At 38.0% G+C, this 17,749-nt stretch overlaps 1 protein-coding gene across 1 annotated transcript in view; it reads right to left on the reverse strand.

Annotated features, from left to right (window-relative positions):
* Nucleotides 1-267: 267 nt before the first annotated feature.
* Nucleotides 268-17,749, reverse strand: part of ARFGEF2 (ADP ribosylation factor guanine nucleotide exchange factor 2) — a 36,321-nt gene continuing 18,839 nt past the window's right edge. Inside the window, exons 19-39 of the mRNA XM_062642183.1 lie at nucleotides 17,461-17,612; nucleotides 17,154-17,282; nucleotides 16,630-16,788; nucleotides 15,736-15,883; nucleotides 15,162-15,261; nucleotides 13,969-14,009; nucleotides 13,716-13,885; nucleotides 12,958-13,109; nucleotides 12,623-12,795; nucleotides 11,712-11,872; nucleotides 10,780-10,910; nucleotides 10,552-10,681; nucleotides 10,000-10,135; nucleotides 9,064-9,202; nucleotides 8,927-8,981; nucleotides 8,584-8,698; nucleotides 8,184-8,314; nucleotides 7,183-7,351; nucleotides 6,667-6,805; nucleotides 5,570-5,687; nucleotides 268-3,818 (exon numbers count right to left, since the gene is read on the reverse strand). Coding sequence (XP_062498167.1) covers nucleotides 3,642-3,818; nucleotides 5,570-5,687; nucleotides 6,667-6,805; nucleotides 7,183-7,351; nucleotides 8,184-8,314; nucleotides 8,584-8,698; nucleotides 8,927-8,981; nucleotides 9,064-9,202; nucleotides 10,000-10,135; nucleotides 10,552-10,681; nucleotides 10,780-10,910; nucleotides 11,712-11,872; nucleotides 12,623-12,795; nucleotides 12,958-13,109; nucleotides 13,716-13,885; nucleotides 13,969-14,009; nucleotides 15,162-15,261; nucleotides 15,736-15,883; nucleotides 16,630-16,788; nucleotides 17,154-17,282; nucleotides 17,461-17,612 — 2,825 coding nt within the window. The 3' untranslated portion in view covers nucleotides 268-3,641. The remainder of the gene's footprint in view (nucleotides 3,819-5,569; nucleotides 5,688-6,666; nucleotides 6,806-7,182; nucleotides 7,352-8,183; nucleotides 8,315-8,583; nucleotides 8,699-8,926; nucleotides 8,982-9,063; nucleotides 9,203-9,999; nucleotides 10,136-10,551; nucleotides 10,682-10,779; nucleotides 10,911-11,711; nucleotides 11,873-12,622; nucleotides 12,796-12,957; nucleotides 13,110-13,715; nucleotides 13,886-13,968; nucleotides 14,010-15,161; nucleotides 15,262-15,735; nucleotides 15,884-16,629; nucleotides 16,789-17,153; nucleotides 17,283-17,460; nucleotides 17,613-17,749) is intronic.

A 17,749-nucleotide genomic window follows, 5' to 3' on the forward strand; every position in this document is an offset into this window, starting at 1 on the left:
GGTACGAAGAGGTGGCCGCGGCGGAGGGACCGGGCTGGGGCGGGCTATGGGAGGGCCGAAGGGCGGTGGCTCTTACTCGTTAAGAAAGGGGACATGGCCCCTGGAGCGAGGAGCGGGCAAGAGGAGGGAGGACGGCGGGTGTAAGGCGTACTTAAAAACACCCCAAAACACAACTGAAAACAAGCCCTAAACCACCGGCGATCCCTGCTCCCGGTGGAAGAGCAGGCTGGAGGCTCGCTGCCCTTCTAATAACGTGAAAAAACGAGCAACACTTCTTAAAACTTTATTGATTTACCACTTGATTAAAGCATGGAGTATTGTAACAGTATTATACACAGTATTTTCATGTAGAAAACTTTACATAGTTTTTTTTTTCATATTATATAATTTTGTTATTCTCTCAAAAATGTATACATCCATTGGCAAGGAATACTCTCCTTAAATTACTCATATTAAATGCACTTAATACAGAAATCTTCAAAAAAACAAAGGACATAGGGATTTTAAATATGTGAAAACATACATTTTACACAGAAAGAAAGGTGCTGAACAAATGGAATTTACATACTAAAGGAGCTGCAATTTTGACAGAAAAAGCTTAGTTCTACTTCAGACTGAAAGTTAATATTTTTAATCTTTCTCATTCTTCATAGTAAGACTGAGCTAAAGTTTGGGGGGTGTTTGCCTGTATTAGTGAACATGGGTTTAGATGGTTCTGGTGATACAAGACAGGGATAAATGGCTGTAACTATTTTCTTGTACTGTAAGACACAACAGAGTCAATATGAACAGGAGTTTTTGAGGTTTCCTCAGCATCCACCCCCTGCCTAACTACGTCCTAGAGGGTTCCAAACAAGATTAATAACAAAAATCATGCAGTCTCCCTACCTATACCACTGCAGGTAAATCAGTTTATGTTTTCACTTGTTGTGTAACACTACTTCAGAAGTCTAAGCAGTTACTTTTTTTACTCCATGTATTGCACTGATGCCTTGGTCTGCACTGGGCTGTGCTGACACAGAACCCTGTTCTCACTCACAGTCCTAGTAAAGCTAATTAAATGACTACAGGCAGATAGAATCTATGTCAGCAGAGTCAGGACAAGATCTGGAGCAGCCATGAGAGTTTTGGCTCAGCGGTTTTAGCTTCATTCAGGTGTCTATGGGTTATGTTGTTTCTGATTGCATAAGGGAAACCAAACAACTGATGTGAATACAACCATCTTGGGTTATCACACTTAACATATCATTCTTATTGCTTTAGCATGTACAATAAATTCCAGACAATTGACAGGATTAAGGCTGTTATAATCCAGTTGCATTCCAGTCCCCTTTCTCCTTTATGCGTTACAGTTTAGGAAGTTTTGATACCACACACCTAATTTCAGCAGTTTATAAATGGTATAAATTCAACAAAAGCTTTAATCAAAGAACATTCTCAGAACTAAGGCTGAAGGCAAGGATTGATTAAACACCCTTAGTCTATATGCAGAGGTGGTACATATGTTGCACATTACAGTAAAGAAAGCCCACAATGCAACTAATCTAATTGAAAATTGAGAGACTTGTTTCAAGGTACGAGTTGTAAGGCTTTCAAAACTGTAAGATCCACAAAAAGCATGCAACGTCAGAAGTTTGTGTCTGGATAGGAGATAGGGGTATACAATGAAGCAGTGACACATTCAAACGCTAACAAAGTTTCAGATATTTTCTTCAGGACTATCTAGGACCAAAAGAAAAGGAATAGCCTATTCTTACAGATTTAAATAGAATTAAAATAAATACTTTGCTTTTACTGTAATGGATGAAGTGACATTACCATGGAATGAACAACTATACTTAAATGCAACACAAAAGGACATTTCAAAAGCAGCAAAGTTAAAAATCAGCACTGCTTATTTTTTTTCAGTCTCTTCCTATTGTAAGATATAGCCATATATCCTTTTACTAAATAGTAGTGTATAGATTTAATCTAATGGATGTTTAAAAGTTAAAGAACTACAACCATTTATTTTTCTTTGGTTAAAAAATAAAAATGTGAAAGCCTTATCACTACTATGGACTGCAAATCCATTCCCAAACAATGCTTAGGTAAAACAACCCAGTTTACTGCAGAGCACCATATGAACCCTTTGGAAACAGCTGACAGAATAAAAGGAAGGAAAGAAAAAAATTCTAACAGCTCTGAGAGTGAAATAGCCCCAGACAACCTCAGCTAAGGCCACCCTACCAGGAAACTCAAAAGGCAAAATAATAAGTTAATACCATTCAAGTAGGTTGGTTGGTTTGTTTGGTTTTTAAATACTGTTATATTTTAGGTTTGTACTATGGATAGCACAGCAGTTAATATTTAACACCTTAGCGTGCATTACTTCAGCCAGTACTGCTCCCATCCTATCACTCTTCCAGTCAGAAAAGTCTTAAAACTTGGTAATAAATTATTTCAAACGACAGACCTCAGTCCTGCAGTGCTTCAAGTGTAAACTGGCATTCTGTCATGGCAGCAGTTGTCACAGAAAACGGGTTCATTTCAAAGTAAGAAAGAGAAATCTCTTGGGCAAACAAAGCTGCTTCACAGATGCCATCAAAACACAGAAACATATTTGTAACTCTTACAGTACATGGATGAACTGCTTTAGTTTTGCAAGAGCAGTTTTGTGGGAATTCAGGATTTTTTAGCTCACAAGAGGAACTAACAGTTGAGAACAAAACTCACTTTACACAAAAAGACAAATCAGAAGCTGCAAATCTCCAGTAGGGGCAGAACCTCATATGTATTAAGGACAGGACTTTCCAAACAGACTCAGTTACTACTAAATGTACTCAAGTGTAAAAAAGGTGGTTTTGTTTGTTTTGAACCTTGTTTTTAATATTCCTGTATATGCTCTGTCCATGATCTGGCAATGTATGAAAGTAAAGGGAAAGTCTAAAAGTTGGTTTTGTTAACTCAAGACTAACAAGCTGAACAGGGTATTAAATTGTTCACTATTGTGTGCTCTGGATGCAAAACCTTCCATAAAACCTAAAGTAAGTCTTAGAAGATGAAGCACTGATACTAAAAAAGTTTTACAAGTGACTTTAGCTAAACAGGAGGAAAACCCCTTCCCTAAGTATCTTACAGGCTGTCCACTTCAAACACCATTAACACGCTGCCTTGTCTAGTCATGTACACACAAAGAAAGACCCAGAGTGATCTTAGGTGGTCATCAGCCACTGCAGTATAGTTTATTATTAATACATGTGCTAACATCACAAGGCTACACAACTATATTTGTTACTTCCAAGGGGCATAATTTCTATTGAGGAATCCAGCTGATTCATCAGATTTAGCTGAGATGTAAGACTGAACAATTGATAAAAGACTAGAAGAGACAGACTTGATCATAAGGATGCCTAGCATTGAAACAAAGACTTTACATCTACTGTATTAACTCTGTAAGCAATAATTTAAATAAAACTGCTGATCGTTTTGTAGGATGGACAGAACAGGATTTTGTTTTTCCTCTTCCCCAAATGCAACTGGTAAGAGTAACTTGCTGCTGTACTGATGCACCACGGTCCCATTTTTCCCCCATCCACTTTAATCCATCTCTGGAACACAGCTTTATGTACAAACTGAAGTAACCAACCCTACACTTAGGGCTACCATGAAGGTAAGCTCATCCCAGTTGTCCGTATCTGCTCCTCTGTTATGCAGATTTTGAACACAACACCTATACGCAGGAAGAACTTCCGCAGCACAGCTCGAAGCTCAGGAATCAGGTCAAACTGCATGATTTCACACAAGTATGGGTAATACGTTGAAGCATGTGCCTTAAACTACCAGAGATACAAAAAAATAATGTTATTCTCTATTACTAGAGGGAAGCAGAGATTTTTTTCTATGTACATGGCTATAGCAACTCATTAAAACACAAGTCCTCACCCAATCAAAGGCCCTCCTGGGTGCCCAAAGGGCCAGCAAGCGCACTGTTTTCTGCAGCAGCCTTTGCAGATGCCTACAGGAAACCACCCACTGAGCATTCACTTGGCACAAGTTCCCTAAACAGAGTCAGACTGTTCTGTGGCTCAGGGATTGCTCAGGCTGGAGGTGGTAGCAGGGACTACTTGTAGAAACACCCACTTCTGGTGTTACTTTGTCCCATCTGCCTCTTTAAATAGCCACAGTATGTAAGAAAGCCTTCCACAGCAGAACCAGTGCATGAAGAGATCTCTCCATTCTGCGTGTATTTGGGTTTTTTTTTTGCCCTTCGGTGACTTGCCATCTGCAGAACATTCATTCACCATCTCTTCCAGTGTAAGAATCATCAATCCTTTCCCTCTCTTCATGCTAATAGTGACTTTATGGGTGTCATTTTTATTTTTTTCCAGGTAAAGGATAACTGAGGAAAAGTCTAACATACATACAGTCCCATGTATGTGAGCCAGTCTATATGCCTTTTTCCTGTTAAAATCTCTCAGCCCTTTTCCAGCTCTATTACACCCTTTTGATATGGGAATCAGAACTGCAAACAGTACTCAAGATGCAAATCTATCATGACTTTATACAATAAGAAATACATTTTGTCCTCTATCCTTCCCTAATAATGCTCAGTGTTAGTTACAGGAGAAGTTAATGGGACACTTTCACCACAGAACTTTTTATAGTAAAAAGATACTGGGACTGTGTACTAAGGAATGGCCAAGCTGGCATTTTACCTACAAATAGTTAAAACTATTCTCACAGCACACTGTAGCCACAATGCTATCACTGAATTGCTGCTCCACAGACAAGCCAAGCCACCACAAATATTAATAAATTGCCATAAAACATTCCAAACTGCACAAGAAAGATGTGAAATTACACACTCTGCAATACAGGGCAAAAAACAAAAAGGGAAAATACACTTGAAAAAACATGGAATATTGGAAAGTTAGAAAACCAAAAAAAAACCCAACTTCTAGAAGTTTCTCTGCACATCCTAATGTAGTGAATATTTGCATTCACCTTCGCCTCAAAAAGGCTGAGATCCTGAACATTATTTTTTTGTCATCACTGTCAAGGAACCACAACTGAGTTTTATAGTGGTGAAATTTACCTCTACCCTTCTTGTGCAGCTGTAATGCAGCACAAGCCCGTGCTCTACTGCACACTCAATGTACTTTTATACGCAAGTCCTACAGAATCACAGAATCCTAAGGGTTGGAAGGGACCTCAAAAGATCATCTAGTCCAACCCTCCTGCAAGAGCAGGGTAACCTAGAGTACATCACACAGGAACTTGTCCAGGCAGGCCTTGAATATCTCCAATGTAGGAGACTCCACAACCCCCCTGGGCAACCTGTTCCAGTGCTCTGTCCATTAATGTTTCTATATGGCTGTGCATTTCATGGATGCAGTTTGACTTTTACAATGTAGAATGCTTGCAAAAAACGGATGTAAAAACTGCTGTATTTCAAGGAGTACATGTAATGAGAGTAAGCAAACTGGCCACCTTGCATTATGGATGATAATAACAACTGAATCCAACAGAAACAGAAATGAAAAAAATACTTGAATGCAAAGAGAACCGACTTCCAGCCTGCTCTTACCTTTTCATCACTGATTTTTAGTGTTTTGGTTAAAAGCAACAGGAGGAGACTGGTCCAAGCTTCTCTGTGGCTTTCTGAATTCACGGTAATAAAATATGCCAGGGCTTCACTGCATACACTGAAGAGACAACACAGTTCAAACAAGCCATAAAGAAAACACATGAAAAGATTGTATAACACATATTGTTTGTCCTCTCATAGTGTATTTTGTTTCCAAGCAAGATGCATTCCATGTGAAGCCTTCAAGCACTTGCAATAACTTAAATGACAAAATTTGTCTCAAATATTTTTCTGTCACAGTAGTTGTTACAGATAATGGAACTGAAAGTTTCAACAAGGAGCCATGGAGTCAGAGATGGAAGAGTCCGATTTTCCTCATAAACATTATGTAATTAAAGTGTTGCCATCTTCAACCTGCAAGCATTATTTCCTGATCCTTACACTGGGACAGCTTAAGCAACAGCAATGGGAAAGAGCTCTCCTTTCACATCTAGACTGCTTTATTAAAAATCTGCTTGGCATCATGGATTAAAGAGGGATTACTATGGCATTAATACGTTTCTGGTCCTTGATGTAGACCGTCAACACAAGGTATAAACTGTAGCACTTAGTAGGGCTTTTTTGGGGTGCCACTTTACCTGCAGGAGGCATGGGACCTCCCCTTTTACACATGAAAAAGATTAGTATGTCCACAGATGCTGATAAATCGGAATGCTACTGAAATCCACTGCACTAGTGCCAATAGAGAGTTTAAGAGTTCTTCACATTCGATTAGATCTTAATGTTCTGGACTTCTATGTACCTGCAGCTCCTCAAATAAAGGGGACCCCAATAACTTTTTATACTAATTTAGAGTGTTTTTATACCTTTACCCAAGTTCCAGGTATACAGCAGCTCAGACTGCACTCTGTATGCCTCTGAACAGCATTATGTACTCAGATGTGAAAAGTGTTCATGCACCACCACTTTTGTACATATATACCTAATATATACCTTTCATGCTCTGCTCAGCAACTGAAACCAGAACATTTGCATGCAGGGATGCACCATAGTGGCTGAGAACAGAAGGCAGCAGAACCAAGTCAGCTTGCTCTCACCTCAGCAGCCGTTGCTGTATCACATCCCAGGAGTCTCGGCGGTTTTCATCCACATACATTCGAAAGAGTATTCTCAAGCAACAAGCCAAACTGCTGGTCTCTTGTTTTAAGAGATTGGGCTTGGATTTACCCTTGAACCCTAGAAGTCAGTTACACACAAGGAGAGAGGGAACATTCACATTTGTAGTTGCCAAGAGGTGAAGTTTATCAACAATACCTCCGCTAATGTACAGTAATGATTTCTTGTCCAGATAGTATTTCCTCCTTGATTTTAACTGAGACCTAATCTATTTATAAAGATATTTAACTACAGTGGTACCAACTGTGTATCTTTAGTCAAAAGAGCAGATTATTTAGCAAACAGAATTATCCATATCATTAAGAAGGAGACAAGTAATAAAAGCATGCAACACTCTCAGATTAACTGCAGTTTATTGCAATGGTGTAGTTTTCTCTCTCCATAGCTAAAGCTCTAAGTGGAGCTCTATTTTTATCAAACACAAATAAAAGCCTCACCTGCTCTCCATAACACAGTTCGCTGCTCATAATTTGAATTAAAGGCTTTTGAAAATGAATGAGACTCTTGCAGACAATCCAGTAACTTAAAGAGGTGATGTGAAGACATGTATTTATACATTCCTTGGTCTTCTGTGTCAATGTGGATATCTGCATCCAATGCATCTCGCTAAAGGGGGTGAGGAGGGAAGGAGGGAAAGGAATGTCAATAACATTCTTTTTATATAATCTTTAGAGACTTTGATACTTCACAGACCATATATCTTTAACTCCAGATTCCATTTTTACATAGAAGCAAAACAGTGCAATATGACACCACAGATTGATCTCGCAATATGACACAAGAGACTGGTCTTTCAAATATCAGTTATACTCTTTTCAATAGGATATTTTACAAGAGAGAAGTTATGATCTATCCTAATTAGTGATAACACAAAAAAAAAAATGAAAAAAAAAACAAAAACCCAAAACCAAAAAACAAACAAGCAAACAAAAAAAAAAAACAACCCACAAAAAAAACAACCACAAACTAAAAAAAACAACCACAAAACCAGAAACAACCCAAAACCCTCAGGACAACAAGGAAAGAATCTCCCTTATCAAGGCATGGAAAAGTCCTAGCAATACAATATAAAACCTTTCCTCTCCTGTACAAGCTGACTGAGTAGGTCTGCTAAATTCTGAAAAAACACCAAGATGAGCCACAAACGTGGTGCAAGTTTAAATGCTGCACAGTGTAGAATCCCCATCCTCGGCTAATGCCAAATTTCATTAAAAATGGTCAATAGTTTTAGCTAATTTCATTAGGAATTTAGCTATACCATTCCCCAAAACACTACCCTGAATGCACAGCTTAAGAGTAATGATACACACATTCAGGGTAATGCTCAGTTAGAAACAGGAAGAGACTGTATACACTATTTCATAAACACACTTGAGAGCACGCCATGCTCTTAATACTTTTATTGCCACAACAAGGTTGTAAATAAGTCTGACCATACCTGAGCTGCAGCCATGTGCTCAGCATCTTCCTTCTTGCTTGTTGCTGGATAGAACACTATATTATCAATGGTCTGTATCAATTCCAGCTGTACCACACACTTTATAAGGAGGCCAGCAAATAGTTTCTGGTCTAAGGAAATGGAGTAATGCAACTTTCAGAAGCAACTTACGACAATTCACTTACAACAGGTTAGCAAAACGCTACATTACCATTAACATTTTGAGATACAGCAATGCTGTGAATTATCTTGTAAAGAGAAAATCTCTGCAAGGCATAAACAGAAGTTGTACATCTGTACCCCAAGTTTAAAGTGCCTCAAAACTTTCTCTACAGAACTACAAAAATGGACTAGGAATGGCTATGAAAGTTTATTTAATAAACTTGAATGTTTTCCTTACTTGTATAAGGACCACCTTTCCAGCTCTCATCTGTGGGATTTGAAAATTGACTTTGTCCTCTTTCTGAGGCGTTTTTATCCATGCTGCTTAAAGACTGGTGATCCAGGTCTATATCCTAGAAGAGAATGCAGAACAGTTCTAGCAATCCAAAACACTACCAAACAACTATCAGTTTGCAGACATCTTAGATTCAAAGGCTTCCTGCGTCCATTCCTTATATTAAATGCAAACTGATGTACTTGACAACAAAAACTGGAGTTTACATTTTCTACAGAAAAATATTTTGAAAACTAACCTAACACAAACCATTCAAGTCAGTTTGTTGCACTGAATTAACTCTTACCAAGTGTTTTTCACCTACATCTTCCTCCATCCCTGCAGGCCTCCACGTCAGCAAGCTTCAAAAAGTAAAACAAAAATAGATAAAGACTGTTGCTCTTAAAGCAAGTATTTGTATGAGAATTAAGTTTATGAACTTACACATGAGGAATAGTAGTTTTGAAGATTTCTAGCATACAATTGCATGTCTGTCCCCAGACTTCAGGGCTGAATTTCTGTCCATTTAATATGACCAGGTTTTCTAGGCAGTTTGTACCTGATCGAGCCAACTGCTCATTATCTATGAAAGAAATGTTCCAGATTTATCAATTCTACCGTATCAATGAAAAATTAAACATTCTCCATTACTGCCCCATTAGACATTTTTACCAATATTGTGAAATTAATGGTATCAAAACCAAATAAAGTGTACTAAAATATCAATGTTAGGAACCTACTGACTAAAAAATAGTGTTTAAAACTAGACTTCACAAGACTGAAATCCAAACAGGGAAGACAAAGGACAGAAGAGAAGCAGAAAGGAAGCATACAGTGAGACAAAGGAAGGAAAAACACCGATTAGAAACTCATGATTTCCTGAAGGTAGTCCCCCCCATATTCCCTGTTGGCAACATGCAGGATTTCAGGCATAACAGTTGAAGCACAAAAGAAAGCACATTCTTTAGGACGTTGTATTTGTTCTATGTGGTTGAGTGAAGAAAAGGGGGAAAAAGGAAGAAAAAAAAAGGAAAAAAAATCAGAATACATATGTACATATATGTGTGTGTATAGAAATAAATGAGGTATTTTATCCATGCAGCCAAATAGATAAAGGTTGTTGAGAGAAGATCAATGCAACTCTTCAAAAGCTTTTGCTTTGTACAATAGCACAATAAACAGATGCACCATTAAGAGAAGAGCTACCTAAACGATTAAACAGAAAGATGCTCAAATATTTAGGACAGTGCATTCATCTGTGACTTAACATACTGTCCTAATAGTTTTTATTCTTCCAAAATTCAGCTAACTTTTCCCTTCTTAACTAATGACCATTTCAGAAAAATACATTAAGCAAAAGATACAAGTAAAATAAGCTACCTTGTTTTACACACCAGTGTAACTGTGCAAGTATATCAGGAAGAAGGATCTCATTTAAAGCTTCATAAAATTGTGTAAATACATCACAGATTGCATAAAGTGCATGGTTGCATGTTGTGGTCATCCATTCAGATTTCTATGAGAAAAAAAGAAAAGTCTTTGTTTTTTATGTGAGATCTCTTCTGTGATGACAGCACTTGGCTTATGCATGGCTGTTCAACAAAGGATGTGGCCTCTGAGGAGCAGAATTTAGATTAAAGCTTCAGTACCACAGAAGGCTTGTCAGAAGCATTTAGTTGGTCACATGAATGCTGTTCAGAAAACTATACATTTTCATAACAAAGAGTGAATATTCTCCTTGCAAATATTCAGACAGACATAGGTCACTGGATACTATGACAACTTCATACACATCACAGAACATCATTATTTTGGGGGCAGTATGGGTTGGAAATACAATGCAAGACAAAAAATACCAACTGCTGTTTTGATTGTTCGAGTTCTTAAAAAATAACTCGAATATTTGCTTGCTTTTTGGGTTTTTGTTTTTACCTCTGTTTGTTGTTCAGGGAGCTTCATATTATCAAAAATCCGAAACACAATTCTGAACAGATCTTGCCACCAGTGCTTTTCAAAGGTATGGCCATAACTCTTCATTATTTCAAACATCACTGTTAAGCCTCTATAAACAAACCCACACAAGTGAATGAGGAGATGTTAAAATGTGCACCTGATCTCTTCAGTAGCTGAATAATAACAATAATAATAAAGCTTTATTACCTTGTTCGAACATCTAATTTGCATCGATTGATGATACAAGAAAGTTCAAATAAAATGGGAAACCATCCTCTGACCCATACTCTGTCCCCAGGAGCAACATTCATGTCATCGCTTGTGTATTCTCTTAAGACCTTAAAGATGGGCAAGAAAGAGATTAAAAACGATATTCTCAAAAATCTCTAAATCTGACAGATTCAGATACCATTAGGGGCACAGAGAGACTTGAAAAGTTAGCTTAGTTTCTTCCATAACACTCTAACCCTGTAAAATATTAAGTATAAAACTGAGATACAACTATTTGAGAAAATACTGGGGGAAAAGTACATGGAAAATGCGTATTTAAATCCATTTTACTTAAGTCCCGATAAAGGCTTTACAAGTTGCAGAGGTTTGGACTTCAGGACGCAAGTTTAACAGTGACATGCAACAACTATATAAATACAGATAATAAGGAAATTCAAGCTTGGCATAAAGCAGTTCTACACTTTTCTGGCATATGGAATACAGTGTACATGTCTTGCAATGGTAACATGCTACTGCAATCTAATTCCAAGCTCTTTTCAGGGAAGTGGTTATTATATTAAGTATTCACATAATAAACTGATATGTGTTGGTAACCAAACATAATTAGGATGACAGAACAAGAATACTGTTTTCCAGGTCATCCTAATACTATTAAAACAAAACAACTATTTCATTCATTTATTTCAAATTTGGCCTGATAAGACTCCACATTTTTTAGTTAGTGCTATTTTACTGCTTACATAATACCACACTGACTCCTAATTCTGAATAAGCTTTTAATACATATACTTGCTGCTGGAAGACTGAAGTTTGAGTCCAAAAGCTCTTCTTAGTTACAAGGTTAGCCTCAGTTTTAACAGTACAAAATAACGTGAGAATACAAAGGGGGAAAAATTAAAACAAAATACCTGTGGTCTCTCTGAAACATATTTTGCACAATAGCGAATAAGTCTGATGGCTTCCATGCTGGTGTCCGGAAATGCAACGTTACAGGCAAACTCAGAAAGACATTTTACTGCATCCTGAAATGAGTCAATTGCTGCTGGGAAGTGCTGTTGGAAAATATTTGCTGTGAAGAACAAACACACACACTGTTAAAAATTCACTGATATTGACATCCATAGATAAACTGGCATTGAGCTAGGTATGTCAGCAATGGTGTATCACTACCAAAGGGACAAACATGAAAGGCCCAGAACTTCTAGATTAAATATGGGTCTATCTTTCCTTACAATTTTCCCATCCCACCCCCCTGCCCAACCTGGTCAGCATAACATTCTCTCAGGTTGGATAATTACCAATTTTATAATCTAGGATTATTTCATGGCTTCTTATATGGCTCAGTTTCCTCCCACACCATATGCAAGCCAAAGCTCTTAAAATATTTGAGAAATAACAGGAGTAAAGCTTTATGTTAGCTTGTGAATAAAGTTGACTAAATTTACCTAAATTATCTAAGCCTGCAACTATTCATATTCTGTAGCAACAGAGGAAAAAAAGAAAAATCAGCATGGAAGATCATTAAATGCATTCCTTAATGCAAAACAAAGTGTGACAGATGGAGCAGCATACAAGCTTACTGAATCTATTCCAAACTTTCAAAGTTCTATAGCAGGATATCTGTATCTAAGTCTTCCTGTCCATAGCAATCAGAAGACTTAACGGGTAAGACACAGCTGCACAGTTTAAACTGTCTGGCTGCAAGATCCTGTGTTTATTTACCTGGAAATACAAAAGTCTTATTCAGATAGGCCTTTTAAATCAGAGTCACAGCAGCAAATCTTATTTTGGGTACTTGCATCTGCCAAGCATTACTTACTAACTATGTGTGCTGTAGTTTGAAAGGCCAGCTCCACTATATTCCCATCATTGTCTGATGCTGCTTGGTGGAAGACTGCAAAGATATTTTTCCAGCCTGAACGAATATTACCAGCTTGAGAGTTCACCATCTGAGCAATACAGCGTATTACCATGTCCCGAATAGTTGGAGATCTTAAAAAGAAAAAGGGAAGCAAGACTTTCACAAGTGGCACAACTTCACACAGCCACAAAGTAACTGCACCACTTCCATGTACATGACAATCTAACCCACACCAAGTAGCATCTTTAAGCAGGACTAAAGCAAGCTAACACACAGAGTGCAGTGCATCACACCTGTTTTTCTTCATAATATGCTCAAAAGGCCTTAGGAAGTCTTTCTGGAAGCGGAAGTTGGCTAATTCTCCCTTCTCAAGAAATTTCATTGACAGTTGCCTTAATGAGTCTACTGCAAAGATGGCGACATCTTCATTAGGGTTACATCCAACCTAGAATGAAAACATACTTTCAAACACCAGCTGACGTATTAGTTATGAGTAACAAATTCATCATTCAAGGTTTGAGTCAGTTTACTAAAAATCATTAGCACATTCAAGTTTTCAGATATTTAGAAAATAGCCATTACTTTCAAAGAGGGCTTTCTCAGTCATTTGACCCAACTAAACAGACCCATGGATTTTGTATGCAACAAATGAAGAACTATAATAGCCAGCTAGACACTAAAAAAATAAGCTCAGGTTAAAAAAGCCCCACTCAAACATGGTCCAGTTTCCAACAGAAAATAACTGTTATTCCAGGATCACCTGTATATTTTTTACAGAAATATAATTTTTTAGGAAAACTAACTTGGCATTTGATCAGAAGGGATAAGACAGTGACATAAAGCATACTTACAAATACGAAAATCATGTCATGAAGTGATTAAAGATCATTGCCATAAGCATTTCCATTTCTATGCATACACTCTAGGTTTTTAAATAGGTGCTTCCTTTAAATGCCTTTACTGGATGCCTACACCACTTAGAACATAAAAGGTAAAAGCTGACCGAGTCCTGCTATTCATGTGTGTTCTGCAACTTGATTTTTAAAAATACCTTATTGAAGTGATCTCCAATCACATGCCAAATCCTTGACCACTGCAGCCTAATGCGGTTCATGTTGTAATAGGATATCTCCACTATCTTCTGCAGGCTGAACATCCGTGGGTGGTGTGGGGAAGCCAGCTCATCCATGGAAACAGCACACAGCCATCGGACAAAGTCAACTAACATTAGAAGACACTACAGTAAGTTCAGGATGTTACATTGCAAGAGTTCCTGTAACCCACAAAATGGCCAGCATACATACCAATTGCATTTCCATCCAGACGTGTTGATCCTGTAAATATCCTACGGAACAAATAAGTAAGTTGCAGTTTTAGCTGCACATCCACAAGAGTCAATCACATTTTACTGCTGTAGGCAAACGTCAGTACATATCCTGGAGGTACCTGACAATCCCCCATGCCATAAAAAGCAACTGTTTTATTCTTACTCCTTGGCAGCAGTTCTTGTCCTGTCTCCTAGTCTAAGCATTCTTGTCCCTCCTGCTAGTCAGTCTACTATGCCCCTGCCCCACTGCAGGGAAGAGGCACAGATTCACAATTTTATCCAGAGCACATAGTCCTGGAACTCTCATTTTGGTGCCAGCATGTTAAATTTCATAGGGAGAATAAAGACATTAAGAAAGCTTTGCTGCAAGACATCACTGGATGCAGCCATCTGCTTGATCTTAACACGGTTCAAGAATACTAAAGTTGGGGCTGTCAAAACAAACAGCAGACAGACTGTGAATGCACCATTGTTCCTTCTCAAGAAGTCTTGAGGGGAGTTCAGACCATGTAAAGTGAAGAATGTTCCCGAATCTTTTAGACTTCGATATGGTAACAGACAAATTTATGTTACAATGAATACTGCAAGTCTCAATATATATGATTCTACAGACTTGCCCAATAGTTTCAATCATTATAAAAAGAAGTCCCCTTCCAACACATGGTTTATGATAGAAGCATCTCTTTAGGCAACATTTTTAGGACTGTTAGGAAAGATAACAATTCAGACAAGAATGCAGTGACAAATAAAGAGCTGAAGAAGAGCAACTAAAGAAATGTTGAAATACTGATGTTCACAAGACCAAAACTGCATAATTTAATTGGATAACACACATATTTGCAAACCAAAAATACCTAAATACTGTAACACCAACCTAATTCTGGTCTTCACTAGCTTACTCTGAAAACACATGCATACAAACAGTGCCCCTTCTCACAATATACTACATTAGTTGTACTGCTATTTAATGACAGTCTTTGGCTTGTGACTATTACATGCCTAAAGAAGTCTACTTATTGGTTCCAGAGAAAGCACTTAAGTATCCGCATCTGCCTCGCAAGAGAAATGGGCTTTGAGAACAAAAGCCCTTCTCAGAGTCTGCAAATGAAGTGAGGATGGTCAATAACTTCGGGTCACATTTTCCCCAGATAGAGATGATACCCCCAGTACCTGTCTACTGCTACCACTACGCTCTGTGAACTGGTCTCTCCCACAGACTCTTGAATGCTCGCCATATGCCGTTTATCAGCTCCACTTCCAACGAGGTTACCTACAACAAAAACCATTAAACTCCAGTATTTAGCATCACGAAATCATGATTTTATATTAACCCCAACTTTATACAAGCAAAGACACATGACTACTGCTTCTAATTAGCTTGGAATTTATGTGAGCAGATTGTGCCTTTGCCTCTACCAGATTATTACAAAATTAAACATCCACTAAGAAGTATGGGGTTTTTTTCTTAAGGCGTGTTTTGACCATCACATTTATTAAGATGATAACAATGCTGTTAAGATTAGAAATGATAAAATGTTATTTTAAAATACGATCTCTAAGTCAGACACAAGTAATTAATGCTGGGCACAGCTGTTATATTCAGCATTATCGTGCATAGCATCAGCTCCAGAGTGTTTTCAAATGGAAGTAAATATATTTTAATATCCTGTAACACTGATCTTTCTTAGCCATCATACTTGATTTATATATGGATCTTTGTGAAGCTCAAGATTAATACTCTCACCTAATCCCAGGCCCATGAACTCTTCCCCTCCAGATGCATAACCTTTGATGCTTCCTTCCCTTTCACGCCCAGAGCCAGATAAATATCGGGTTTTCACTCCAGTTCCTATTAGTTGTGCTAGTTCCAGCTGGCTAATACATTTCAAGATCTACAACAAAAAATATTTAAACACTGTGTTTCTGGAAACCGTCATATTTTTATTCCTAGCATATATATATATTTAATATTTGTAACTTTCCAAGTTATAAATATTTTAAAGGTTTTAAAGGTTAAAAAAACTTTAAAGGTTACTTTCTCTAACCTTTAAAATTACTTTGACAACGTTAACAGTTGTGATATAGCTGAAACATTACTAATACAACTGGAAATAAAGTCGAGTGATTCACTCAAGATCACCAGCTGCCATGAATCATTCCAAGACAAGAAAAAAAAACAGTTCCCACAAAGTCTAACTTGGATCTCTAACTAGTAGAGGAAACCTTTTTATTACTTCTCACAGCATCAATTTCCAAACCCACAAACTTGGAGTTGATCTTTGAGAGAATTCATTGTCCCAGGGAGGTGAAAAGACTGAATTATTACAGCTACCACTTTGAGTAACGATGTTCCAACACTGGCAGTGAGAATGCCAAAATCGTGCCTTGCCATCAGGACAAAACTGACTTCCTTCTTACTCCCCCACATAATCTCTTGGATTGGCACAAGCATTTGTGATGGTATGCTGCAAACCAGGTCCAAGCAATATGCCAGCTAGAGTACCTTCTGGCTCGAATTATCACATAGCCAAAGAGTGATGCCACAGAACATAACACAGCAGTAGTAGTAGAAGAATAAAACCCTTCAAAAGTTTTCAAAGAAAACACAGTTGCACTATTTAAACTAATCAAGATTTACCTCATGCCAAGAGTTCCCAAGATAGTTGCCATCTGTGTGAGCAACTGTAATAAGTGTCTTAATGGTATCTATGTTCTTCTGTTTCATTTCTGTAATACTGGAACTGGCAGTCAACAAGGAAAAGCGAGCAAGGGCCTGTACGTAAGCATCCCGTTCAAGCTACGAAACAGAAACAAGTATCATAATCAAATCCCTGTAAAGCTAGAGAAAGCTACCTCTCCAGCATGCGTACAGAGTTTTCTATGTATGTGGCACTATGAGAGCACTTTCCAGTTGAAGAAGAGTAGGATGCCAGTTAGCAAACACTCCTAGTAGAAGACTCAGCAATAAAAGGAAAGCAGAGATGAAGAAAAGCTTGGTGGGATATCGAGATCTTAAACTAAAACAAGATGATAATATTTTATTTTACCATTTCAAGCAAGTAGATAAGACTGATCATTTTCTATGCATAAGCTTGTAATTCTTCATTTGTCTCCCAGGGCCTACACTGCCCTTACAAGCCCCATGCCAGATCTGACACAAACCTGCATTCCAAAGATACAGGCTATTCTGACTGCACAGCGTATTCCTTCCAAACAAAGGGATGCAACTTCTGTGTCATCACAGTTCTGCAAGCCAACACTGTAAGCTGCCAACAATGGAGTCCATACAAGCTAAAGAAAGGAAGAAACTAAGGTCAGAAGTCTATTACAATTTTAGCCCAAAACATGAGGTAACTGAAACAAAGAAGTCCAGTGTTGCAGCACTTAACTCTTCAGAGTAGTTTTCCACCTTTTTTTTTCATGCTTAAAACGCTTAGCAATGAAGGTACAAGGAGAACTTCACACTCACTTTGAACATGGGTCTGACATGATCCAGATGAGTGGCACTAGTAAAAGGAGCCTTTGCGTGGCTTACTGCTTCCATGAGGGCTTTAGCTGTTTTAGCCATTTGTTCCATTTCCAAGTTGTACAACAACCTCCGCTGCTTCTCATTAGCTACACCTACGGGGAACACCACACAGTTGCACTGGTTCCTTTTTTTATGAGAATATTGCATGTCTTCGTATTGAGCAGCACAAAATGTTAAAAGCATTGCAAATAAAATCTGAACATAAAAATCTTCCAGAACATTCAAATTC

This window comes from Pezoporus occidentalis, unplaced genomic scaffold, assembly GCF_034315485.1.
Source record: "Pezoporus occidentalis ecotype Australia unplaced genomic scaffold, CSIRO_AGI_Poc_V1 ctg70, whole genome shotgun sequence".
In the NCBI taxonomy this organism is placed as follows: Eukaryota; Metazoa; Chordata; class Aves; order Psittaciformes; family Psittacidae; genus Pezoporus; species Pezoporus occidentalis.